Source organism: Oncorhynchus clarkii, chromosome 15 (genome assembly GCF_045791955.1).
Source record: "Oncorhynchus clarkii lewisi isolate Uvic-CL-2024 chromosome 15, UVic_Ocla_1.0, whole genome shotgun sequence".
Classification (NCBI taxonomy): Eukaryota; Metazoa; Chordata; class Actinopteri; order Salmoniformes; family Salmonidae; genus Oncorhynchus; species Oncorhynchus clarkii.
Window position 1 is genome coordinate 6,660,366 of NC_092161.1, and position 27,500 is coordinate 6,687,865.

At 47.5% G+C, this 27,500-nt stretch overlaps 1 protein-coding gene across 34 annotated transcripts in view; it reads left to right on the top strand.

Annotated features, from left to right (window-relative positions):
- The window catches only part of LOC139366880 (eyes absent homolog 1-like), a 142,164-nt gene that overhangs the window by 81,267 nt on the left and 33,397 nt on the right, over positions 1–27,500 (top strand). For all 34 annotated transcript variants that reach the window (XM_071104616.1, XM_071104612.1, XM_071104583.1 and 31 more), the window contains one exon: positions 13,814–13,903. In XM_071104616.1, the coding sequence (XP_070960717.1) occupies positions 13,814–13,903 (90 nt within the window). The remainder of the gene's footprint in view (positions 1–13,813; positions 13,904–27,500) is intronic.

Consider the following 27,500-nt stretch of genomic DNA (forward strand, 5'->3'; position numbering starts at 1 on the left):
GTGAAAGACAAAAGGGAGAGAGAGAGAGAGAGAGAGAGAGAGAGAGGTAAAGAGAGAGAGACAGAGACAGAGAGAGAGGTAGAGAGAGAGAGAGAGAGAGAGAGAGAGAGAGAGACAGAGAGAGAGGTAGAGAGAGAGAGAGAGAGACAGAGAGACAGAGAGAGAGGTAGAGAGAGAGAGAGAGACAGAGAGAGAGAGAGAGAGAGAGAGAGAGAGAGAGAGGTAGAGAGAGAGAGAGAGAGAGAGGTAGAGAGAGAGAGACAGAGACAGAGAGAGAGGTAGAGAGAGAGAGAGAGAGACAGAGAGAGACAGAGAGAGAGGTAGAGAGAGAGAGAGAGAGACAGAGAGACAGAGAGAGAGGTAGAGAGAGAGAGAGACAGAGAGAGACAGAGAGAGAGAGAGAGAGAGAGAGAGAGAGAGAGAGAGAGAGAGAGAGTGAGAGACAGAGAGACAGAGAGAGAGGGAAGAGAGAGACAGAGAGAGAGAGAGAGAGATTTCTCTGGTAAAATATATAATATATGCATTTTTGGCTACAAATTCAGTAAAAAGTGTTTTTTTTAGGTGTAAAGGTAGTCATCCAATAGTGGAAGAAGAAAGGAGTGGGCACACAGGATGAACCCGTATGGTCAGAGACAGGTAGACAGGATGAACCCGTATGGTCAGAGACAGGTAGACAGGATGAACCCGTATGGTCAGAGACAGGTAGACAGGATGAACCCGTATGGTCAGAGACAGTTAGACAGGATGAACCCGTATGGTCAGAGACAGGTAGACAGGATGAACCCGTATGGTCAGAGACAGGCACACAGGATGAACCCGTATGGTCAGAGTCAGGTAGACAGAATGAACCCGTATGGTCAGAGTCAGGTAGACAGGATGAACCCGTATGGTCAGAGTCAGGTAGACAGGATGAACCCGTATGGTCAGAGTCAGGTAGACAGGATGAACCCGTATGGTCAGAGACAGGATGAACCCGTATGGTCAGAGTCAGGTAGACAGGAGGAACCCGTATGGTCAGAGACAGGTAGACAGGATGAACCCGTATGGTCAGAGACAGGTAGACAGGATGAACCCGTATTGTCAGAGACAGGTAGACAGGATGAACCCGTATGGTCAGAGACAGGTAGACAGGATGAACCCGTATGGTCAGAGACAGGTAGACAGGATGAACCCGTATGGTCAGAGACAGGTAGACAGGATGAACCCGTATGGTCAGAGACAGGTAGACAGGATGAACCCGTATGGTCAGAGACAGGTAGACAGGATGAACCCGTATGGTCAGAGACAGGCACACAGGATGAACCCGTATGGTCAGAGTCAGGTAGACAGAATGAACCCGTATGGTCAGAGTCAGGTAGACAGGATGAACCCGTATGGTCAGAGTCAGGTAGACAGGATGAACCCGTATGGTCAGAGTCAGGTAGACAGGATGAACCCGTATGGTCAGAGACAGGATGAACCCGTATGGTCAGAGTCAGGTAGACAGGAGGAACCCGTATGGTCAGAGACAGGTAGACAGGATGAACCCGTATGGTCAGAGACAGGTAGACAGGATGAACCCGTATTGTCAGAGACAGGTAGACAGGATGAACCCGTATGGTCAGAGACAGGTAGACAGGATGAACCCGTATGGTCAGAGACAGGTAGACAGGATGAACCCGTATGGTCAGAGTCAGGTAGACAGGAGGAACCCGTATGGTCAGAGATAGGTAGACAGGATGAACCCGTATGGTCAGAGTCAGGTAGACAGGATGAACCCGTATGGTCAGAGACAGGATGAACCCATATGGTCAGAGTCAGGTAGACAGGAGGAACCCGTATGGTCAGAGACAGGCAGACAGGATGAACCCGTATGGTCAGAGACAGGTAGACAGGATGAACCCGTATGGTCAGAGACAGGTAGACAGGATGAACCCGTATGGTCAGAGACAGGTAGACAGGATGAACCCGTATGGTCAGAGACAGGTAGACAGGATGAACCCGTATGGTCAGAGTCAGGTAGACAGGAGGAACCCGTATGGTCAGAGACAGGTAGACAGGATGAACCCGTATGGTCAGAGACAGGTAGACAGGATGAACCCATATGGTCAGAAACAGGTAAACAGGATGAACCCGTATGGTCAGAGACAGGTAGACAGGATGAACCCGTATGGTCTGAGACTGGTAGACAGGAGGAACCCGTATGGTCAGAGACAGGTAGATAGGAGGAACCCGTATGGTCAGAGACATAATGAACCCGTATGGTCAGAGACTGGTAGACAGGATGAACCCGTATGGTCAGAGACAGGATGAACCCATATGGTCAGAGACTGGTAGACAGGATGAACCCGTATGGTCAGAAACGGGTAGACAGGATGAACCCGTATGGTCAGAGACTGGTAGACAGGATGAACCCGTATGGTCAGAGACAGGTAGACAGGATGAACCCGTATGGTCAGAGACAGGTAGACAGGATGAACCTGTATGGTCAGAGACAGGTAGACAGGATGAACCCATATGGTCAGAGACAGGTAGACAGGATGAACCCGTATGGTCAGAGACAGGATGAACCCGTATGGTCAGAGACTGGTAGACAGGATGAACCCGTATGGTCAGAAACGGGTAGACAGGATGAACCCGTATGGTCAGAGACAGGTAGACAGGATGAACCCGTATGGTCAGAGACTGGTAGACAGGATGAACCCGTATGGTCAGAGACAGGTAGACAGGATGAACCCGTATGGTCAGAGACAGGTAGACAGGATGAACCCGTATGGTCAGAGACAGGTAGACAGGATGAACCCGTATGGTCAGAGTCAGGTAGACAGGAGGAACCCGTATGGTCAGAGACAGGTAGACAGGATGAACCCGTATGGTCAGAGACAGGTAGACAGGATGAACCCATATGGTCAGAAACAGGTAGACAGGATGAACCCGTATGGTCAGAGACAGGTAGACAGGATGAACCCATATGGTCTGAGACTGGTAGACAGGAGGAACCCGTATGGTCAGAGACAGGTAGATAGGAGGAACCCGTATGGTCAGAGACATAATGAACCCGTATGGTCAGAGACTGGTAGACAGGATGAACCCGTATGGTCAGAGACAGGATGAACCCATATGGTCAGAGACTGGTAGACAGGATGAACCCGTATGGTCAGAAACGGGTAGACAGGATGAACCCGTATGGTCAGAGACTGGTAGACAGGATGAACCCGTATGGTCAGAGACAGGTAGACAGGATGAACCCGTATGGTCAGAGACAGGTAGACAGGATGAACCTGTATGGTCAGAGACAGGTAGACAGGATGAACCCATATGGTCAGAGACAGGTAGACAGGATGAACCCGTATGGTCAGAGACAGGATGAACCCGTATGGTCAGAGACTGGTAGACAGGATGAACCCGTATGGTCAGAAACGGGTAGACAGGATGAACCCGTATGGTCAGAGACAGGTAGACAGGATGAACCCGTATGGTCAGAGACTGGTAGACAGGATGAACCCGTATGGTCAGAGACAGGTAGATAGGAGGAACCCGTATGGTCAGAGACAGGATGAACCCGTATGGTCAGAGACTGGTAGACAGGATGAACCCGTATGGTCAGAGACAGGATGAACCCATATGGTCAGAGACTGGTAGACAGGATGAACCCGTATGGTCAGAGACTGGTAGACAGGATGAACCCGTATGGTCAGAAACGGGTAGACAGGATGAACCCGTATGGTCAGAGACAGGTAGACAGGATGAACCCGTATGGTCAGAGACGGGTAGACAGGATGAACCCATATGGTCAGAGACAGGTAGACAGGATGAACCCGTATGGTCAGAGACTGGTAGACAGGATGAACCCGTATGGTCAGAGACAGGTAGACAGGATGAACCCGTATGGTCAGATACTGGTAGACAGGATGATCCAGTATGGTCAAAGACTGGTAGACAGGATGAACCCGTATGGTCAGAGACTGGTAGACAGGATGAACCCGTATGGTCAGAGACAGGTAGACAGGATGAACCCGTATGGTCAGAGACAGGATGAACCCGTATGGTCAGAGACTAGTAGACAGGATGAACCCGTATGGTCAGAGACAGGTAGACAGGATGAACCCGTATGGTCAGAGACAGGTAGACAGGATGAACCCGTATGGTCAGAGACAGGTAGACAAGATGAACCCATATGGTCAGAGACAGGTAGACAGGATGAACCCGTATGGTCAGAGACAGGTAGACAGGATGAACCCGTATGGTCAGAGACAGGTAGACAGGATGAACCCGTATGGTCACAGACAGGTAGACAAGATGAACCCGTATGGTCAGAGACAGGTAGACAGGATGAACCCGTATGGTCAGAGACAGGTAGACAGGATGAACCCGTATGGTCAGAGACAGGTAGACAGGATGATCCAGTATGGTCAAAGACTGGTAGACAGGATGAACCCGTATGGTCAGATACTGGTAGACAGGATGATCCAGTATGGTCAAAGACTGGTAGACAGGATGAACCCGTATGGTCAGAGACTGGTAGACAGGATGAACCCGTATGGTCAGAGACAGGTAGACAGGATGAACCCGTATGGTCAGAGACAGGATGAACCCGTATGGTCAGAGACTAGTAGACAGGATGAACCCGTATGGTCAGAGACAGGTAGACAGGATGAACCCGTATGGTCAGAGACAGGTAGACAGGATGAACCCGTATGGTCAGAGACAGGTAGACAAAATGAACCCATATGGTCAGAGACAGGTAGACAGGATGAACCCGTATGGTCAGAGACAGGTAGACAGGATGAACCCGTATGGTCAGAGACAGGTAGACAGGATGAACCCGTATGGTCAGAGACAAGTAGACAAGATGAACCCGTATGGTCAGAGACAGGTAGACAGGATGAACCCGTATGGTCAGAGACAGGTAGACAGGATGAACCCGTATGGTCAGAGACAGGTAGACAGGATGAACCCGTATGGTCAGAGACAGGTAGACAGGATGAACCCGTATGGTCAGAGACAGGTAGACAAGATGAACCCGTATGGTCAGAGACAGGTAGACAGGATGAACCCGTATGGTCAGAGACAGGTAGACAGGATGAACCCGTATGGTCAGAGACAGGTAGACAGGATGAACCCGTATGGTCAGAGACAGGTAGACAGGATGAACCCGTATGGTCAGAGACAGGATGAACCCGTATGGTCAGAGTCAGGTAGACAGGAGGAACCCGTATGGTCAGAGACAGGTAGACAGGATGAACCCGTATGGTCAGAGACAGGTAGACAGGATGAACCCGTATGGTCAGAGACAGGTAGACAGGATGAACCCGTATGGTCAGAGACAGGTAGACAGGATGAACCCGTATGGTCAGAGTCAGGTAGACAGGAGGAACCCGTATGGTCAGAGACAGGTAGACAGGATGAACCCGTATGGTCAGAGACAGGTAGATAGGAGGAACCAGTATGGTCAGAGACAGGATGAACCCGTATGGTCAGAGACTGGTAGACAGGATGAACCCGTATGGTCAGAGACAGGATGAACCCATATGGTCAGAGACTGGTAGACAGGATGAACCCGTATGGTCAGAAACGGGTAGACAGGATGAACCCGTATGGTCAGAGACAGGTAGACAGGATGAACCCATATGGTCAGAGACAGGTAGACAGGATGAACCCGTATGGTCAGAGACAGGATGAACCCGTATGGTCAGAGACTGGTAGACAGGATGAACCCGTATGGTCAGAGACAGGTAGACAGGATGAACCCGTATGGTCAGAGACTGGTAGACAGGATGAACCCGTATGGTCAGAAACGGGTAGACAGGATGAACCCGTATGGTCAGAGACAGGTAGACAGGATGAACCCGTATGGTCAGAGACAGGTAGACAGGATGAACCCATATGGTCAGAGACAGGTAGACAGGATGAACCCGTATGGTCAGAGACTGGTAGACAGGATGAACCCGTATGGTCAGAGACAGGATGAACCCGTATGGTCAGAGACTGGTAGACAGGATGAAACCGTATGGTCAGAAACGGGTAGACAGGATGAACCCGTATGATCAGAGACAGGTAGACAGGATGAACCCGTATGGTCACAGACTGGTAGACAGGATGAACCCGTATGGTCAGAAACGGGTAGACAGGATGAACCCGTATGGTCAGAGACAGGTAGACAGGATGAACCCGTATGGTCAGAGACTGGTAGACAGGATGAACCCGTATGGTCAGAGACGGGTAGACAGGATGAACCCGTATGGTCAGAGACTGGTAGACAGGATGAACCCGTATGGTCAGAGACTGGTAGACAGGATGAACCCGTATGGTCAGAGACAGGTAGACAGGATGAACCCGTATGGTCAGAGACTGGTAGACAGGATGAACCCGTATGGTCAGAGACAGGTAGACAGGATGAACCCGTATGGTCAGAGACTGGTAGACAGGATGAGCCCGTATGGTCAGAAACGGGTAGACAGGATGAACCCGTATGGTCAGAGACAGGTAGACAGGATGAACCCGTATGGTCAGAGACAGGTAGACAGGATGAACCCATATGGTCAGAGACAGGTAGACAGGATGAACCCGTATGGTCAGAGACTGGTAGACAGGATGAACCCGTATGGTCAGAGACTGGTAGACAGGATGAACCCGTATGGTTTGAGACTGGTAGACAGGATGAAACCGTATGGTCAGAAACGGGTAGACAGGATGAACCCGTATGATCAGAGACAGGTAGACAGGATGAACCCGTATGGTCAGAGACTGGTGGACAGGATGAACCTGTATGGTCAGAGACAGGTAGACAGGATGAACCCGTATGGTCAGAGACTGGTAGACAGGATGAACCCGTATGGTCAGAAACGGGTAGACAGGATGAACCCGTATGGTCAGAGACAGGTAGACAGGATGAACCCGTATGGTCAGAGACTGGTAGACAGGATGAACCCGTATGGTCAGAGACGGGTAGACAGGATGAACCCGTATGGTCAGAGACAGGTAGACAGGATGAACCCGTATGGTCAGAGACTGGTAGACAGGATGAACCCGTATGGTCAGAGACTGGTAGACAGGATGAACCCGTATGGTCAGAGACAGGTAGACAGGATGAACCCGTATGGTCAGAGACAGGTAGACAGGATGAACCCGTATGGTCAGAGACAGGATGAACCCGTATGGTCAGAGACTAGTAGACAGGATGAACCCGTATGGTCAGAGACAGGTAGACAGGATGAACCCGTATGGTCAAAAAACAGGTAGACAGGATGAACCCGTATGGTCAGAGACAGGTAGACAAGATGAACCCGTATGGTCAGAGACAGGTAGACAGGATGAACCCATATGGTCAGAGACAGGTAGACAGGATGAACCCGTATGGTCAGAGACAGGTAGACAGGATGAACCCGTATGGTCAGAGACAGGTAGACAAGATGAACCCGTATGGTCAGAGACAGGTAGACAGGATGAACCCGTATGGTCAGAGACAGGTAGACAGGATGAACCCGTATGGTCAGAGACAGGTAGACAGGATGAACCCGTATGGTCAGAGACAGGTAGACAAGATGAACCCGTATGGTCAGAGACAGGTAGACAGGATGAACCCGTATGGTCAGAGACAGGTAGACAGGATGAACCCGTATGGTCAGAGACAGGTAGACAGGATGAACCCGTATGGTCAGAGACAGGTAGACAGGATGAACCCGTATGGTCAGAAACGGGTAGACAGGATGAACCCGTATGGTCAGAGACAGGTAGACAGGATGAACCCGTATGGTCAGAGACAGGTAGACAGGATGAACCCGTATGGTCAGAGACAGGTAGACAGGATGAACCCGTATGGTCAGAGACTGGTAGACAGGATGAACCCGTATGGTCAGAGACAGGTAGACAGGATGAACCCGTATGGTCAGAGACAGGTAGACAGGATGAACCCGTATGGTCAGAGACTGGTAGACAGGATGAACCCGTATGGTCAGAGACAGGTAGACAGGATGAACCTGTATGGTCAGAGACAGGATGAACCCGTATGGTCAGAGACTAGTAGACAGGATGAACCCGTATGGTCAGAGACAGGTAGACAGGATGAACCCATATGGTCAGAGACAGGTAGACAGGATGAACCCGTATGGTCAGAGACAGGTAGACAAGATGAACCCGTATGGTCAGAGACAGGTAGACAAGATGAACCCGTATGGTCAGAGACAGGTAGACAGGATGAACCCGTATGGTCAGAAACAGGTAGACAGGATGAACCCGTATGGTCAGAGACAGGTAGACAGGATGAACCCGTATGGTCAGAGACAGGTAGACAGGATGAACCCGTATGGTCAGAGACAGGTAGACAGGATGAACCCGTATGGTCAGAGACAGGTAGACAGGATGAACCCGTATGGTCAGAGACAGGTAGACAGGATGAACCCGTATGGTCAGAGACAGGTAGACAAGATGAACCCGTATGGTCAGAGACAGGTAGACATGATGAACCCGTATGGTCAGAGACTGGTAGACAGGATGAACCCGTATGGTCAGAGACTGGTAGACAGGATGAACCCGTATGGTCAGAGACAGATAGACAGGATGAACCCGTATGGTCAGAGACAGGATGAACCCGTATGGTCAGAGACAGGTAGACAGGATGAACCCGTATGGTCAGAGACAGGTAGACAAGATGAACCCGTATGGTCAGAGACAGTAAGACAGGATGAACCCGTATGGGCAGAGACAGGTAGACAGGATGAACCCGTATGGTCAGAGACAGGTAGACAGGATGAACCCGTATGGTCAGAGACAGGTAGACAGGATGAACCCGTATGGTCAGAGACAGGTAGACAGGATGAACCCGTATGGTCAGAGACAGGTAGACAAGATGAACCCGTATGGTCAGAGACAGGTAGACAGGATGAACCCGTATGGTCAGAGACTGGTAGACAGGATGAACCCGTATGGTCAGAGACAGGTAGACAGGATGAACCCGTATGGTCAGAGACTGGTAGACAGGATGAACCCGTATGGTCAGAGACTGGTAGACAGGATGAACCAGTATGGTCAGAGACAGGATGAACCCGTATGGTCAGAGACTGGTAGACAGGATGAAACCGTATGGTCAGAAACGGGTAGACAGGATGAACCCGTATGATCAGAGACAGGTAGACAGGATGAACCCGTATGGTCAGAGACTGGTAGACAGGATGAACCCGTATGGTCAGAGACAGGTAGACAGGATGAACCCGTATGGTCAGAGACTGGTAGACAGGATGAACCCGTATGGTCAGAAACGGGTAGACAGGATGAACCCGTATGGTCAGAGACAGGTAGACAGGATGAACCCGTATGGTCAGAGACTGGTAGACAGGATGAACCCGTATGGTCAGAGACAGGTAGACAGGATGAACCCGTATGGTCAGAGACTGGTAGACAGGATGAACCCGTATGGTCAGAGACAGATAGACAGGATGAACCCGTATGGTCAGAGACAGGATGAACCCGTATGGTCAGAGACAGGTAGACAGGATGAACCCGTATGGTCAGAGACAGGTAGACAAGATGAACCCGTATGGTCAGAGACAGTAAGACAGGATGAACCCGTATGGTCAGAGACAGGTAGACAGGATGAACCCGTATGGTCAGAGACAGGTAGACAGGATGAACCCGTATGGTCAGAGACAGGTAGACAGGATGAACCCGTATGGTCAGAGACAAGTAGACAGGATGAACCCGTATGGTCAGAGACAGGTAGACAAGATGAACCCGTATGGTCAGAGACAGGTAGACAGGATGAACCCGTATGGTCAGAGACTGGTAGACAGGATGAACCCGTATGGTCAGAGACAGGTAGACAGGATGAACCCGTATGGTCAGAGACTGGTAGACAGGATGAACCCGTATGGTCAGAGACTGGTAGACAGGATGAACCCGTATGGTCAGAGACAGGATGAACCCGTATGGTCAGAGACTGGTAGACAGGATGAAACCGTATGGTCAGAAACGGGTAGACAGGATGAACCCGTATGATCAGAGACAGGTAGACAGGATGAACCCGTATGGTCAGAGACTGGTAGACAGGATGAACCCGTATGGTCAGAGACAGGTAGACAGGATGAACCCGTATGGTCAGAGACTGGTAGACAGGATGAACCCGTATGGTCAGAAACGGGTAGACAGGATGAACCCGTATGGTCAGAGACAGGTAGACAGGATGAACCCGTATGGTCAGAGACTGGTAGACAGGATGAACCCGTATGGTCAGAGACAGGTAGACAGGATGAACCCGTATGGTCAGAGACTGGTAGACAGGATGAACCCGTATGGTCAGAGACAGGTAGACAGGATGAACCCGTATGGTCAGAGACTGGTAGACAGGATGAACCCGTATGGTCAGAGACTGGTAGACAGGATGAACCCGTATGGTCAGAGACTGGTAGACAGGATGAACCCGTATGGTCAGAGACAGGTAGACAGGATGAACCCGTATGGTCAGAGACAGGTAGACAAGATGAACCCGTATGGTCAGAGACAGGTAGACAGGATGAACCCATATGGTCAGAGACAGGTAAACAGGATGAACCCGTATGGTCAGAGACAGGTAGACAGGATGAACCCGTATGGTCAGAGACAGGTAGACAAGATGAACCCGTATGGTCAGAGACAGGTAGACAGGATGAACCCGTATGATCAGAGACAGGTAGACAGGATGAACCCGTATGGTCAGAGACAGGTAGACAGGATGAACCCGTATGGTCAGAGACAGGTAGACAGGATGAACCCGTATGGTCAGAGACAGGTAGACAAGATGAACCCGTATGGTCAGAGACAGGTAGACAGGATGAACCCGTATGGTCAGAGACAGGTAGACAGGATGAACCCGTATGGTCAGAGACAGGTAGACAGGATGAACCCGTATGGTCAGAGACAGGTAGACAGGATGAACCCGTATGGTCAGAAACGGGTAGACAGGATGAACCCGTATGGTCAGAGACAGGTAGACAGGATGAACCCGTATGGTCAGAGACAGGTAGACAGGATGAACCCGTATGGTCAGAGACAGGTAGACAGGATGAACCCGTATGGTCAGAGACAGGTAGACAGGATGAACCCGTATGGTCAGAGACAGGTAGACAGGATGAACCCGTATGGTCAGAGACTGGTAGACAGGATGAACCCGTATGGTCAGAGACAGGTAGACAGGATGAACCTGTATGGTCAGAGACAGGATGAACCCGTATGGTCAGAGACTAGTAGACAGGATTAACCCGTATGTTCAGAGACAGGTAGACAGGATGAACCCGTATGGTCAGAAACGGGTAGACAGGATGAACCCGTATGGTCAGAGACAGGTAGACAGGATGAACCCGTATGGTCAGAGACTGGTAGACAGGATGAACCCGTTTGGTCAGAGACAGGTAGACAGGATGAACCCGTATGGTCAGAGACTGGTAGACAGGATAAACCCGTATGGTCAGAGACAGGTAGACAGGATGAACCCATATGGTCAGAGACTGGTAGACAGGATGAACCCGTATGGTCAGAGACAGGTAGACAGGATGAACCCGTATGGCCAGAGACAGGTAGACAGGATGAACCCGTATGGTCAGAGACTGGTAGACAGGATGAACCCGTATGGTCAGAGACAGGTAGACAGGATGAACCCGTATGGTCAGAGACTGGTAGACAGGATGAACCCGTATGGTCAGAGACAGGTAGACAGGATGAACCCGTATGGTCAGAAACAGAAAAAGATCAAAGGTCCGATGTATCTATTTTTATCTCAATATCAAATTATTTCTGAGTAACAATTAAGTACCTTACTGTGAATGTTTTCAATTAAAATGGTAAAAAAAAAAAAAAAAACATTATTTTCATGGAAAAAGAACAATTTGTCAGTCAAGAATTTTGCTATGAACGTCTGGGAGCTATCTGAATCGGGAGGGGGAAACTGAAAAATAGCTGTTATTGGCAGAGAGGTTTGGAACTCTCTTTCTTATTGGTTGATTAACATGTTCATCGCCAGGTGATGTCACCGGGCAGACCAAAACTCCATCCAGCCAGTCTTTTCAAACAGCTTTTACACTGAAAGGGCATCGTTTTCACAATCTCATGGTATTATTCGAAACCTCAGAGTGGTCAATGTGTCGACTCGGTGGCCAGATTATTAGGTACACCACCCCCGTTCGCGAAAATGGATCGTTCATACAGACAGTGGGTCACGTGACTTGTTATATAAAGCAGATGTGCACACTCATCGTCCAGTTTATTAGGTACACCACCCCCGTTCGCGAAAATGGATTGCTCCTACAGACAGTGGGTCACGTGACTTGTTCTATAAAGCAGGCAGACAGGCATCGAGGCATTCAGTTACTGTTCCATTGAACGTTAGTATGGAGTAAACAAGTGACCTAAGAGATTTGCGGTACGATCGTCGGTGCCAGGCGCGTGCCGGTTCCAGTATCTCAGAAACAGCCTCCTGGGCTTTTTCACGCACCACATTGTCTAGAGTTTATCAAGAATGGTGAGACAAACAAACAACAAACCAGTAGGTGGGGGCGCTTTGGGAGAAAACAGCTCGTTGATGAGAGAGGTAACAAAGGAGAATGACAACAACTGTGTAAGTTAAACAGACGGACCACAAACAGACTAATAACAGCACAACCACTTCTCAGATCATCAATTATTTACAGCCCAGGTCTCTGTAGACAGACGGACGGACGGACGGACGGACGGACGGACGGACGGACGGACGGACGGACGGACGGACGGACGGACGGACGGACGGACGGACGGACGGACGGACAGACAGACAGACAGACAGACAGACAGACAGACAGACAGACAGACAGACAGACAGACAGACAGACAGACAGACAGACAGACAGACAGACAGACAGACAGACAGACAGACAGACAGACAGACGGACAGACAGACGGACAGACAGACCACATTACAGGGGGAAGAAGAACACAATTCAGAATTAAGTGAAAAATATTAATTGTGCCTGAGAAGCACTCAGCTTATAGAGTTTTTTAAAGTATATTTGTAGTATCATAGAAATAAAATAAAAAAACATTTATTTATCTTTTATTACAAAATAAAAATGATCAAGATAGAGTATTTACAGCATGTTAACATTTCTTCAAATCCCTTCTTCTGAGAAGCTTGGGGAATCGGCAACACCGTGGTCTTTACAGCAGCCAGTCTGATGATGCATTAATTAACGTAAGGTGTCCTTCATGGTCCTCGTCTAAATCCCCCCCCCCCCCCCCCCCTCCCCCTTATAAGACTGGTCACACTTCCACTGCATTGCTTCAACGCTCCTTCCTCTCTGACTGCTAAAGTCGTCTGCCTGTAAGATCGTAAAAACAACAAAAAGCCCAGAACTTTCATTCTATTCTCCCGTCTTCTTGTCTCTATGAGGTCAGAGTGTTCTGGAATATAAGACAATTCCATCTGTGTTAAAAGTGTCGATAATTGAATGCTGGAAGAGACATGAACTATTGACGATAATTTCGTTATTATTTTGTTATTATTTATATATTGTTTTGTGTTTTCTTTTTTTTTTTTTTACGTTTCTGTCGTATTTTTTGTTCACTTAGTACCTGTTCCATGTTTAGTAGAAGATAAGAAAGTACTTTATTAAAACTCCAAGGAGAAATAGGATTGCACCAGACAAATATAAAACATCAGCGATAACACGACAAGGACAAGCAGCACATTATCAACGCATCAATTTGTTTTTATTTACACTATTTACACAGCTATGTAATTATATCATATTTGTTGTTCTACTGTATCTGTATCTGTAGTATAGTTTTATGACATTCCATATTGATTCTATGCATGGTTTTCTCTCATCTCCAGGATCCCCCGACGTCTGTGTCACTGGGACTGAGGATGGAGGAGATGATCTTTAACTTGGCAGACTCTCACTTATTCTTCAACGACTTGGAGGTACGAGACGTTCCTGTCGTGTAAACTGTGTGTAACATTTTCTATTTAAATCAACGCACCAGGGTCCGTTAAGAGTGGAGACGTTAAGCATTAGCGTCATTACGGGGTCAGTAGGTCAAACCATTCGGGACGGCCGGGAAGACGTTGTCCCCCCCCCCCCCCCATGTCAGTAGGATAGAATTTTCGGGATTCTTTTTGTTTGTCTCATGTTCCGGACGAACATCCGGTCTTAAAACCCCGTCACCTTGACAACGCAGATGAGGAAGTGAGACACTGGCGGATGTAAACAAAATAATAATAATATAATAATAATTATCTCTGTCTTCATCTGACTGATTTTTATGGGGATTGTTTTGTTTGTGTAACTCAGACAGACTGGTGTGTGTCAGTCGACTCCTGGGGTTTAATAGCGGGGAGCCCCGTTGAGCCCATTGCTCAGTTTCCAGTTCCACAGTGGTAAACTATTATCACGGAGCCCAGGGGACACTAGGAATTTTACAAGTGCTGTCAGTCTCTCAGTTTCTCGTCCCCACTTGCCCCACACCTCCCTTCTCTATCTATCCCCCTTGCACCCCACCCCCCTTCTCTATGCCCCCCACCCCCTTCTCTATGCACCCCACCCCCCTTCTCTATGCCCCACACCCCCCTTCTCTATGCCCCCCACCCCCCATTCTCTATGCCCCCCACCCCCTTCTCTATGCACCCCACCCCCCTTCTCTATGCCCCCCACCCCCCTTCTCTATGCCCCCCGCCCCCCTTCTCTATGCCCCCCGCCCCCCTTCTCTATGCCCCCCGCCCCCCTTCTCTATGCCCCCCACCCCCTTACTCTATGCCCCCCACCCCCTTACTCTATGCCCCCCACCCCCTTACTCTATGCCCCCCACCCCCTTACTCTATGCCCCCCACCCCCCTTCTCTATCCCCCCCACCCCCCTACTCTATCCCCCCCACCCCCTTACTCTAGCCTCCCCCCTCATAACGACTTGGGCAATTTGTCAGGCTCTAGTGTTTCTGGAGCCGTTCTGTCTGTTCTGTCATGCTGCGTGCCTGGTGTCGCTGTCCGCCAACTCTTCAGTCACGGCATGAAATCTCTCCCCGTCCCACGTCCCCCGTCTGATTCATGCAGAGTTGGTGTCAAATCTGCCACTGGGGTACAAGGATAAGGGGTGGCAGGAGAGTTTAGAGGGGGCGTTGGTGTCTGAGTGTCTGTCTGTCTGCTCCACCCCTGGAGAGAGAGAGAGAGTTTAACATGAAGATCAATTCATTGGTCAATTACACACAAGATCCAAACGAAATTTCACTTCATTTTTTAACACAAACCCCACAAGTACATAAATTCATACGCAGGTTTTTTGGAGAGGTGCGGAGGGCTGTCACACTGGGCCCCGGGGAGCTGTTGTTGTGGGGGGGTGAAGTGCCTTGCTTTAGGGCACAACAGCAGGCAATGGCATCTAGGATTTAGATCACTTCCTGACAGACTGTTCACGTCTGACCCGGGATTCGAACTGGCAAACACCAGCAGGTCAAAGTAGTCTGAAGTACTGTATGTTTAAACAACAGTGTCTCCCATCAGGCCTAACCGTAGACCTACACAGACGTATCTACACAGGCTTATCTACACAGACTTATCTACACAGGCTTATCTACACAGACGTATCTACACAGACGTATCTACACAGACGTATCTACACAGACTTATCTACACAGGCTTAGTTACGCAGACTTAGTTACACAGACTTACCTACACAGACGTATCTACACAGGCTTATCTACACAGACTTATCTACACAGGCTTATCTACACAGACGTATCTACACAGACGTATCTACACAGACGTATCTACACAGACTTATCTACACAGGCTTAGTTACGCAGACTTAGTTACACAGACTTATCTACACAGACGTATCTACACAGACTTATCTACACAGACGTATCTACACAGACTTATCTACACAGACTTATCTACACGGACTTAGTTTTCAACCAGCCAGACACAGCCATGGCCCAGCCATCAGACGTAGTTACAACCGGCCAGACACAGCTTGGCCCAGCCATCAGACTTAGTTACAACCGGCCAGACACAGCTTGGCCCAGCCATCAGACTTAGTTACAACCGGCCAGACACAGCTTGGCCCAGCCATCAGACTTAGTTACAACCGGCCAGACACAGCTTGGCCCAGCCATCAGATTTAGTTACAACCGGCCAGACACAGCTTGGCCCAGCCATCAGACTTAGTTACAACCGGCCAGACACAGCTTGGCCCAGCCATCAGACTTAGTTACAACCGGCCAGACACAGCTTGGCCCAGCCATCAGACTTAGTTACAACCGGCCAGACACAGCTTGGCCCAGCCATCAGACGTAGTTACAACCGGCCAGACACAGCTTGGCCCTGCCATCAGACTTAGTTACAACCGGCCAGACACAGCTTGGCCCAGCCATCAGACTTAGTTACAACCGGCCAGACACAGCTTGGCCCAGCCATCAGACGTAGTTACAACCGGCCAGACACAGCTTGGCCCAGCCATCAGATTTAGTTACAACCGGCCAGACACAGCTTGGCCCAGCCATCAGACGTAGTTACAACCGGCCAGACACAGCTTGGCCCAGCCATCAGACTTAGTTACACCCGGCCACTACTGCTATCGGCTCACCTCTCCTCTCAGCACAGCAGAGGAAATGTTTTGTTTGATTTTTAAGTGTGTGGAGAGCTGAGAACAGTCTGCCAATTAGTCTCCAGCATGTTCTGGAGAGAGTGGGGGGAGAGAGAGGGGGGCAGAGAGAGATGGCCATGGAGAGAAAGGGAATGCAATGGAGAGAGAAGGGAGAGAGATAGGGGGGCAGAGAGAGATGGCCATGGAGAGAAAGGGAATGCAATGGAGAGAGAAGGGAGAGAGATAGGGGGGCAGAGAGAGATGGCCAGAGAGAGGTGGCCATGGAGAGAAAGGGAATGCAATGGAGAGAGAAGGGAGAGAGATAGGGGGGCAGAGAGAGGTGGCCATGGAGAGAAAGGGAATGCAATGGAGAGAGAAGGGAGAGAGATAGGGGGGCAGAGAGAGATGGCCAGAGAGAGGTGGCCATGGAGAGAAAGGGAATGCAATGGAGAGAGTGGGGGGAGAGAGAGAGGGACAGAGAGAGATGGCCATGGAGAGAAAGGGAATGCAATGGAGAGAGAGGGGGAGAGAGGGAGACAGAGAGAGAGAGAGAGAGAGAGAGAGAGAGAGAGGGGGCCATGGAGAGAGAGAGAGAGAGAGAGAGAGAGAGAGAGAGAGAGAGAGAGAGAGAGAGAGAGAGAGAGAGAGAAATTGTTTGTACTCCCTCTGACAACCGAAGGAGTAGAGTGACTGAGACATTCCAAACGCAGTCATTGTGATCAAAGTTAATTGGCTACAATTGGCTGCTTAAATATTTCCTTATGCTTTCGCCCGATCGTTACAATCCACTTTCTTTAATAGATGTGCCCCAATCATTTGAAAAATGGCAGTTTGTGACAAAAGCTTTAAATGTGGTTTCTCCTCCAACATCTGTCCTGTGTTTTGATTTTGTTTCATGTGCGATGAAACCACTCGCAGATGAATTGGCAGTTGGGCTTTTCGTTGCTTATAAAATGATTTGAACGTACGATGCATATTTTTCCTCTGCTCTATCTCAACTAAGTGTATTACTACATTTGCTTTTGACACTTTAAAGCCCCAAGTTTTTCCAGTTAAATCTAGAATAGCCAATTTTTTTTAAAAAAAAGCAAGTTGTGGTCTGTCTGCATACGTCAAAAAATATGTTATTTTCGTTTCCCAATGTTTATAAAACGCCCCCCCCCCCCCCCCCAAAAAAAAGAAAATGTTTATTTTTTTACAAATGTATATATTTATCCTTTATTTTACCAGGGGAGTCATTTGGAGATCAAAACACATTTCTACTGAGCCATTTACAAACATAGCTAGATAATAGACTAGATACAGGGTTGTTATATAGACTAGATACAGGGTTGTTATATAGACTAGATACAGGGCTATTATATAGACTAGATACAGGGCTATTATATAGACTAGATACAGGGTTGTTATATAGACTAGATACAGGGTTGTTATATAGACTAGATACAGGGTTGTTATATGGACTAGATACAGGGCTATTATATAGACCAGATAGAGGGTTGTTATATAGACTAGATACAGGGTTGTTATATAGACTAGATACAGGGCTAATATATAGACTAGATACAGGGTTGTTATATAGACTAGATACAGGGCTATTATATAGACTAGATGCAGGGCTATTATATAGACTAGATACAGGGTTGTTATATAGACTAGATACAGGGTTGTTATATAGACTAGATACAAGGCTATTATATAGACTAGATACAGGGTTGTTATGTAGACTAGATACAGGGCTATTATATAGACTAGATACAGGGTTGTTATGTAGACTAGATATAGGGCTATTATATAGACTAGATTCAGGGTTGTTATATAGACTAGATACAGGGTTGTTATATAGACTAGATACAAGGCTATTATATAGACTAGATACAGGGTTGTTATGTAGACTAGATACAGGGCTATTATATAGACTAGATACAGGGTTGTTATGTAGACTAGATACAGGGTTGTTATATAGACTAGATACAGGGTTGTTATATAGACTAGATACAGGGCTATTATATAGACTAGATACAGGGCTATTATATAGACCAGATACAGGGTTGTTGTGTAGACTAGATAATGGACTAGATACAGGGTTGGTATGTTGACTAGGTAGACTAGTAGTTAGAGGAGGCAGGTAGCCTAGTGGTTAGAGGGGAAGCAGGTAGCCTAGTGGTTAGAGGGGTGGCAGGTGGTCTAGTTGTCTACCTGCCTCCTCTACACTCTAACCACTAGACTACCTGCCTCCTCTACACTCTAACCACTAGACTACCTGTCTCCTCTAACCACTAGACTACCTGCCTCCTCTAACCACTAGACTACCTGCCTCCTCTAACCACTAGACTACCTGCCTCCTCTAACCACTAGACTACCTGCCTCCTCTAACCACTAGACTACCTGCCTCCTCTAACCACTAGACTACCTGCCTCCTCTAACCACTAGACTACCTGCCTCCTCTAACTACTTGGCTACCTGCCTCCTCTAACCACTAGGCTACCTGCCTCCTCTAACCACTAGGCTACCTGCCTCCTCTAACCACTAGACTACCTGCCTCCTCTAACCACTAGACTACCTGCCTCATCTAACCACTAGACTACCTGCCTCCTCTAACCACTAGACTACCTGTCTCCTCTAACCACTAGACTACCTGCCTCCTCTAACCACTAGACTACCTGCCTCCTCTAACCACTAGACTACCTCCCTCCTCTAACTACTAGGCTACCTGCCTCCTCTAACCACTAGGCTACCTGCCTCCTTTAACCACTAGGCTACCTGCCTCCTCTAACCACTAGACTACCTGCCCCCCTAACCACTAGACTACCTGCCTCCTCTAACCACTAAGCTACCTGCCTCCTCTAACCACTAGACTACCTGCCCCCCTAACCACTAGGCTACCTGTCTCCTCTAACCACTAGACTACCTGCCTCCTCTAACCACTAGACTACCTGTCTCCTCTAACCACTAGGCTACATGCCTCCTCTAATCACTAGGCTACCTGCCTCGTCTAACCACTAGGCTACCTGCCTCCTCTAACCACTATGCTACCTGCCTCCTCTAACCACTAGGCTACCTGCCTCCTCTAACCACTAGACTACCTGCCTCCTCTAACCACTAGACTACCTGCCTCCTCTAACCACTATACTACCTGTCTCCTCTAACCACTATACTACCTGTCTCCTCTAACCACTATACTACCTGTCTCCTCTAACCACTAGGCTACCAGCCTCCTCTAACCAATAGACTACCTGCCTCCTCTAACCACTAGACTACCTGTCTTCTCTAACCACTAGACTACCTGTCTCCTCTAACCACTAGACTACCTGTCTCCTCTAACCACTAGACTACCTGCCTCCTCTAACCACTAGGCTACCTGCCTCCTCTAACCACTAGACAACCACTAGACTACCTGCCTCCTCTAACCACTAGACTACCTGCATCCTCTAACCACTAGACTACCTGCCTCCTCTAACCACTAGACTACCTGCCTCCTCTAACCACTAGGCTACCTGCCTCCTCTAACTACTAGGCTACCTGCCTCCTCTAACCACTAGGCTACCTGCCTCCTCTAACCACTAGACAACCACTAGACTACCTGCCTCCTCTAACCACTATACTACCTGTCTCCTCTAACCACTATACTACCTGTCTCCTCTAACCACTAGGCTACCAGCCTCCTCTAACCAATAGACTACCTGCCTCCTCTAACCACTAGACTACCTGTCTTCTCTAACCACTAGACTACCTGTCTCCTCTAACCACTAGACTACCTGTCTCCTCTAACCACTAGACTACCTGCCTCCTCTAACCACTAGGCTACCTGCCTCCTCTAACCACTAGACAACCACTAGACTACCTGCCTCCTCTAACCACTATACTACCTGTCTCCTCTAACCACTACGCTACCTGCCTCCTCTAACCACTAGACTACCAGCCTCCTCTAACCAATAGACTACCTGCCTCCTCTAACCACTAGACTACCTGTCTTCTCTAACCACTAGACTACCTGTCTCCTCTAACCACTAGACTACCTGTCTCCTCTAACCACTAGACTACCTGCCTCCTCTAACCACTAGGCTACCTGCCTCCTCTAACCACTAGACAACCACTAGACTACCTGCCTCCTCTAACCACTATACTACCTGTCTCCTCTAACCACTACGCTACCTGCCTCCTCTAACCACTAGACTACCTGCCTCCTCTAACCACTATACTACCTGTCTCCTCTAACCACTATACTACCTGTCTCCTCTAACCACTAGGCTACCTGCCTCCTCTAACCACTAGGCTACCTGCCTCCTCTAACCACTAGACTACCTGCCTCCTCTAACCACTAGACTACCTGCCTCTTCTAACCACTAGACCACCTACCTCCTCTAACCACTAGGCTACCTGCCTCCTCTAACCACTAGGCTACCTGCCTCCTCTAACCACTAGGCTACCTGCCTCCTCTAACCACTAGGCTACCTGCCTCCTCTAACCACTAGACTACCTGCCTCCTCTAACCACTTGACTACCTGCCTCCTCTAACCACTGGTCTACCTGCCTCCTCTAACCACTAGACTACCTGCCTCCTCTAACCACTAGACTACCTGTCTCCTCTAACCACTAGACTACCTGTCTCCTTTAACCACTAGACTACCTGTCTCCTCTAACCACTAGACTACCTGTCTGCTCTAACCACTAGACTACCTGTCTCCTCTAACCACTAGTCTACCTGTCTCCTCTAACCACTAGACTACCTGCCTCCTCTAACCACTATACTACCTGTCTCCTCTAACCACTAGACTACCTGTCTCCTCTAACCACTAGGCTACCTGCCTCCTCTAACCACTAGGCTACCTGCCTCCTCTAACCACTAGACAACCACTAGACAACCACTAGACTACCTGCCTCCTCTAACCACTATACTACCTGTCTCCTCTAACCACTAGGCTACCTGCCTCCTCTAACCACTAGACTACCTGCCTCCTCTAACCACTATACTACCTGTCTCCTCTAACCACTATACTACCTGTCTCCTCTAACCACTAGGCTACCTGCCTCCTCTAACCACTAGGCTACCTGCCTCCTCTAACCACTAGACTACCTGCCTCCTCTAACCACTAGACTACCTGCCTCCTCTAACCACTAGACTACCTACCTCCTCTAACCACTAGGCTACCTGCCTCCTCTAACCACTAGACTACCTGCCTCCTCTAACCACTAGACTACCTGCCTCCTCTAACCACTAGACTACCTGCCTCCTCTAACCACTATACTACCTGTCTCCTCTAACCACTATACTACCTGTCTCCTCTAACCACTAGGCTACCTGCCTCCTCTAACCACTAGACTACCTACCTCCTCTAACCACTAGGCTACCTGCCTCCTCTAACCACTAGACTACCTGCCTCCTCTAACCACTAGACTACCTGCCTCCTCTAACCACTAGGCTACCTGTCTCCTCTACCTACTAGACTACCTGTCTCCTCTAACCACTAGGCTACCTGCCTCCTCTAACCAGTAGACTACCTGCCTCCCCGTATAGGAAACCCTAACCCTAATCCAATTTCACTGATATCTGGTAAATAACGCCCCCAACAACTAAATGTGTAAAGGAGAAGGAATGGCACCACGTCTTAAACCCTTAACTGGTTGAGTTTGTCCTTTGGTCTGTTTTGACATGTTGTCGCTGCCAGTTATGGAATACTTTTGTTAACTAAGGCCTCTAGAAGTAAACATGATACAAATAAAACACCAAAGATGAATCTATTGTTAATTAAAGCCCTCTAGAAGTACACATGATACAAATAAAACACCAAAGATGAATCTATTGTTAATTAAAGCCCTCTAGAAGTACACATGATACAAATAAAACACCTAAAGATGAATCTATTTTTAATTAAAGCCCTCTAGAAGTACATATGATACAAATAAAACACCAAAGATGAATCTATTTAAAATGTGTGAACACTTTACCCAGCTTTCAACCTGATTGCACCAATTACTTGAATTACAGTAAAATACTGTAATTTCATTCATTCATCCATTCCTGTTTAAATTCGTTCTGATTACAGTAGAATTAACTTGTTTACAGTAATAATACAGCACATTTCACGGTGTTGTACAGTGTGTCATTACGATATTAAATAATCGTAATATGAAATATAGAATTTGACTTGCCACCAAGCAGTCTGTAAATTACTGTCAAATTCACGGTAACCCATTTACAGCGTAAGGAATAGGGTGCCGTAGAGCTCTGGTCTAAAGTAGTGCACTATATAGGGAATAGGGTGCCGTAGAGCTCTGGTCTAAAGTAGTGCACTAAATAGGGAATAGGGTGCTGTAGTGCTCTGGTCTAAAGTAGTGCACTATATAGGGAATAGGGTGCCATAGGGCTCTGGACTAAAGTAGAGCACTATATAGGGAATAGGGTGATGTAGGACTCTGGTCTAAAGTAGTGCACTATAATAGGGAATAGGGTGCCATAGGGTTCTGGTCTAAAGTAGTGTACTATATAGGGAATAGGGTGCCATAGGGCCCTGGTCTAAAGTATTGCACTATATAGGGAATAGGGTGCCATAGGGCTCTGGACTAAAGTAGTGCACTATATAGGGAATAGGGTTACATAGGGCTTTGGTCTAAATTAGTGCACTCTATAGGGAATAGGGTTCCGTAGGGCTTTGGTCTAAATTAGTGCACTATATAGGGAACAGTTTGCTGTAGGGCTCTGGTCTAAAGTAGTGCACTATAATAGGGAATAGGGTGCATTCGAGATGCCGCCTGTCAGTTCTGAGTTGTCAATGAGGCCTGCGTGACCAATAGTGTTTCCTCTGTCTCTGATTTATAGTCGGTGACCGAACCTAAATAGAGTCCCACTATAAATACCAGCCAGCTCAGCAGAGCAGAGAGCTGTTATGTATTTAAGAGTTGTCCCAGAGGCAGTACAGCAACACAGAGCTAAGACTTAGTGGCCGTAACACACTGTGTGCGTGTGTGAGTGTGTGTGTGTGTGTGTGTGTGTGTGTGTGTGTGTGTGTGTGTGTGTGTGTGTGTGTGTGTGTGTGTGTGTGTGTGTGTGTGTGTGTGTGTGTGTGTGTGTGTGTGTGAGTGTGTGTGAGTGTGTGTGTGTGTGTGTGTCCTACAGTAACTTGCTGTTCCTCCAAAATGAAACTACACTGTATTTTCATAAAGTATAAAAACCCAAAATGTCAAATCCAGTCTGCCTTTTCAAACCTGCCCGCTGGCCTTGGCATGACTGTAATGTCTGATTGGTTGATTGCAGCGGAGACAAACAGTGGAGAAACGACATAATGACAGAGATAAAACAGACATGGTTAGTGTTGAATCCCAAATGGCCTCCTATTCTCTTCAGAGCCCATTGGGCCCTGGTTTAAAGTAGTGCACTACATAGGGCTCTGGTTTAAAGTAGTGCACTATGTAGGGAATAGGGTGTCCGAGAACCTCTAAACATTGCGATCATGCATCTCTCTGCTACTTTTCTCCTGCGTTCAAGGTCTGCTTTTTGTCTGTTTGTGTCCTACTTTCTGTGGTGTAGCTGTGTTGTTGTTTGTCCTACTTTCTGTGGTTTAGCTGTGTTGTTGTTTGTCCTACTTTCTGTGGTTTAGCTGTGTTGTTGAGAGAGAGACAGAGAGACAGAGAGACAGAGAGACAGAGAGAGAAAAAAGTGCAACATTTTTTACTTGAATCAGTTAAAGAACCCAGGTCTGGGGTCCGCTCACCAACCAAGAATCCACAAAATGGAACAGACACCAAATTGAGGCTCAGTGTACGATGAAAGACACAAAATAATGCATGCAGAGCAGAATCAGGCCGATGCCCACTAATTATCAAATTCCAGAAAATAACTATATTGGCCTCTATTACGGTATTTCAGTATTGTATTGGCCTCTATTACAGTATTACAGTCCTGTATTGGCCTCTATTACGGTATTACAGTCCAATATTGGCCTCTATTACAGTCCTGTATTGGCCTCTATTACGGTATTACAGTCCTGTATTGGCCTCTATTACAGTATTACAGTCCTGTATTGGCCTCTATTACAGTATTACAGTCCTGTATTGGCCTCTATTACAGTCCTGTATTGGCCTCTATTACAGTCCTGTATTGGCCTCTATTACAGTCCTGTATTGGCCTCTATTACAGTCCTGTATTGGCCTCTATTACAGTCCTGTATTGGCCTCAATTACAGTATTACAGTCCTGTATTGGCCTCTATTACAGTCCTGTATTGGCCTCTATTACAGTCCTGTATTGGCCTCTATTACAGTCCTGTATTGGCCTCTATTACAGTCCTGTATTGGCCTCTATTACAGTCCTGTATTGGCCTCTATTACAGTCCTGTATTGGCCTCTATTACAGTTCTGTATTGGCCTCTATTACAGTATTACAGTCCTGTATTGGCCTCTATCACGGTATTACAGTCCTGTATTGGCCTCTATTATGGTATTACAGTCCTGTATTGGCCTCTATTACAGTATTACAGTCCTGTATTGGCCTCTATTACGGTATTACAGTCCTGTATTGGCCTCTATTACGGTATTTCAGTATTGTGTTGGCCTCTATTACGGTATTACAGTCCTGTTTTGGCCTCTATTACAGTCCTGTATTGGCCTCTATTACAGTCCTGTATTGGCCTCTATTACAGTCCTGTATTGGCCTCTATTACAGTCCTGTATTGACCTCTATTTCAGTCCTGTATTGGCCTATATTACAGTCCTGTATTGGCCTCTATTACAGTTCTGTATTGGTCTCTATTACAGAATTACAGTCCTGTATTTGCCTCTATTACGGTATTACAGATCTGTATTGGCCTCTATTACGGTATTACAGTCCTGTATTGGCCTCTATTACAGTATTACAGTCCTGTATTGGCCTCTATTACGGTATTACAGTCCTGTATTGGCCTCTATTACGGTATTTCAGTATTGTGTTGGCCTCTATTACGGTATTACAGTCCTGTATTGGCCTCTATTACAGTCCTGTATTGGCCTCTATTACAGTCCTGTATTGGCCTCTATTACGGTATTACAGTCCTGTATTGGTCTCTATTACAGTCCTGTATTGGCCTCTATTACGGTATTACAGTCCTGTATTGGCCTCTATTACAGTCCTGTATTGGCCTCTATTACGGTTTTACAGTCCTGTATTGGCCTCTATTACAGTCCTGTATTGGCCTCTATTACAGTCCTGTTTTGGCCTCTATTACAGTCCTGTATTGGCCTCTATTACAGTCCTGTATTGGCCTCTATTGCAGTCCTGTATTGGCCTCTATTACGGTCCTGTATTGGCCTCTATTACGGTATTACAGTCCTGTATTGGCCTCTATTACGGTATTACAGTCCTGTATTGGCCTCTATTACAGTATTACAGTCCTGTATTGGCCTCTATTACAGTCCTGTATTGGGCTCTATTACGGTATTACAGTCCTGTATAGGACTCTATTACGGTATTACAGTCCTGTATTGGCCTCTATTACAGTCCTGTATTGGCCTCTATTACGGTCCTGTATTGCCCTCTATTACGGTATTACAGTCCTGTATTGGCCTCTATTACAGTCCTGTATTGGCCTCTATTACAGTCCTGCATTGGCCTCTATTACAGTCCTGTATTGGCCTCTATTACGGTATTACAGTCCTGTATTGGCCTCTATTACGGTATTACAGTCCTGTATTGGCCTCTATTACAGTCCTGTATTGGCATCTATTACGGTATTACAGTCCTGTATTGGCCTCTATTACAGTCCTGTATTGGCCTCTATTACGGTATTACAGTCCTGTATTGGCCTCTATTACAGTCCTGTATTTGCCTCTATTACATTCCTGTTTTGGCCTCTTTTACAGTCCTGTATTGGCCTCTATTGCAGTCCTGTATTGGCCTCTATTACAGTACTGTATTGGCCTCTATTACGGTATTACATTCCTGTATTTGCCTCTATTACAGTCCTGTATTGGCCTCTATTACAGTCCTGTATTGGCCTCTATTGCAGTCCTGTATTGGTCTCTATTACGGTCCTGTATTGTTCTCTATTACGGTATTACAGTCCTGTATTGGCCTCTATTACGGTATTACAGTCCTGTATTGGCCTCTATTACAGTATTACAGTCCTGTATTGGCCTCTATTACAGTCCTGTATTGGCCTCTATTACGGTATTTCAGTCCTGTATTGCCTCTATTACAGTATTACAGTCCTGTATTTGCCTCTATTACGGTATTACAGTCCTGTATTGGCCTCTATTACAGTCCTGTATTGGCCTCTATTACAGTCCTGTATTGGTCTCTATTACGGTATTACAGTCCTGTATTGGCCTCTATTACAGTATTACAGTCCTGTATTGGCCTCTATTACGGTATTACAGTCCTGTATTGGCCTCTATTACGGTATTTCAGTATTGTGTTGGCCTCTATTACGGTATTACAGTCCTGTATTGGCTTCTATTACAGTCCTGTATTGGCCCCTATTACAGTCCTGCATTGGCCTCTATTACAGTCCTGTATTGGCCTCTAGTACAGTCCTGTATTGGCCTCTATTACAGTCCTGTATTGGCCTCTATTTCAGTCCTGTATTGGCCTCTATTACAGTCCTGTATTGACCTCTATTTCAGTCCTGTATTGGCCTATATTACAGTCCTGTATTGGCCTCTATTACAGTTCTGTATTGGTCTCTATTACAGTATTACAGTCCTGTATTTGCCTCTATTACGGTATTACAGTCCTGTATTGGCCTCTATTACGGTATTACAGTCCTGTATTGGTCTCTATTACAGTATTACAGTCCTGTATTGGCCTCTATTACGGTATTACAGTCCTGTATTGGCCTCTATTACGGTATTACAGTCCTGTATTGGCCTCTATTACGGTATTACAGTCCTGTATTGGCCTCTATTACAGTATTACAGTCCTGTATTGGCCTCTATTACGGTATTACAGTCCTGTATTGGCCTCTATTAC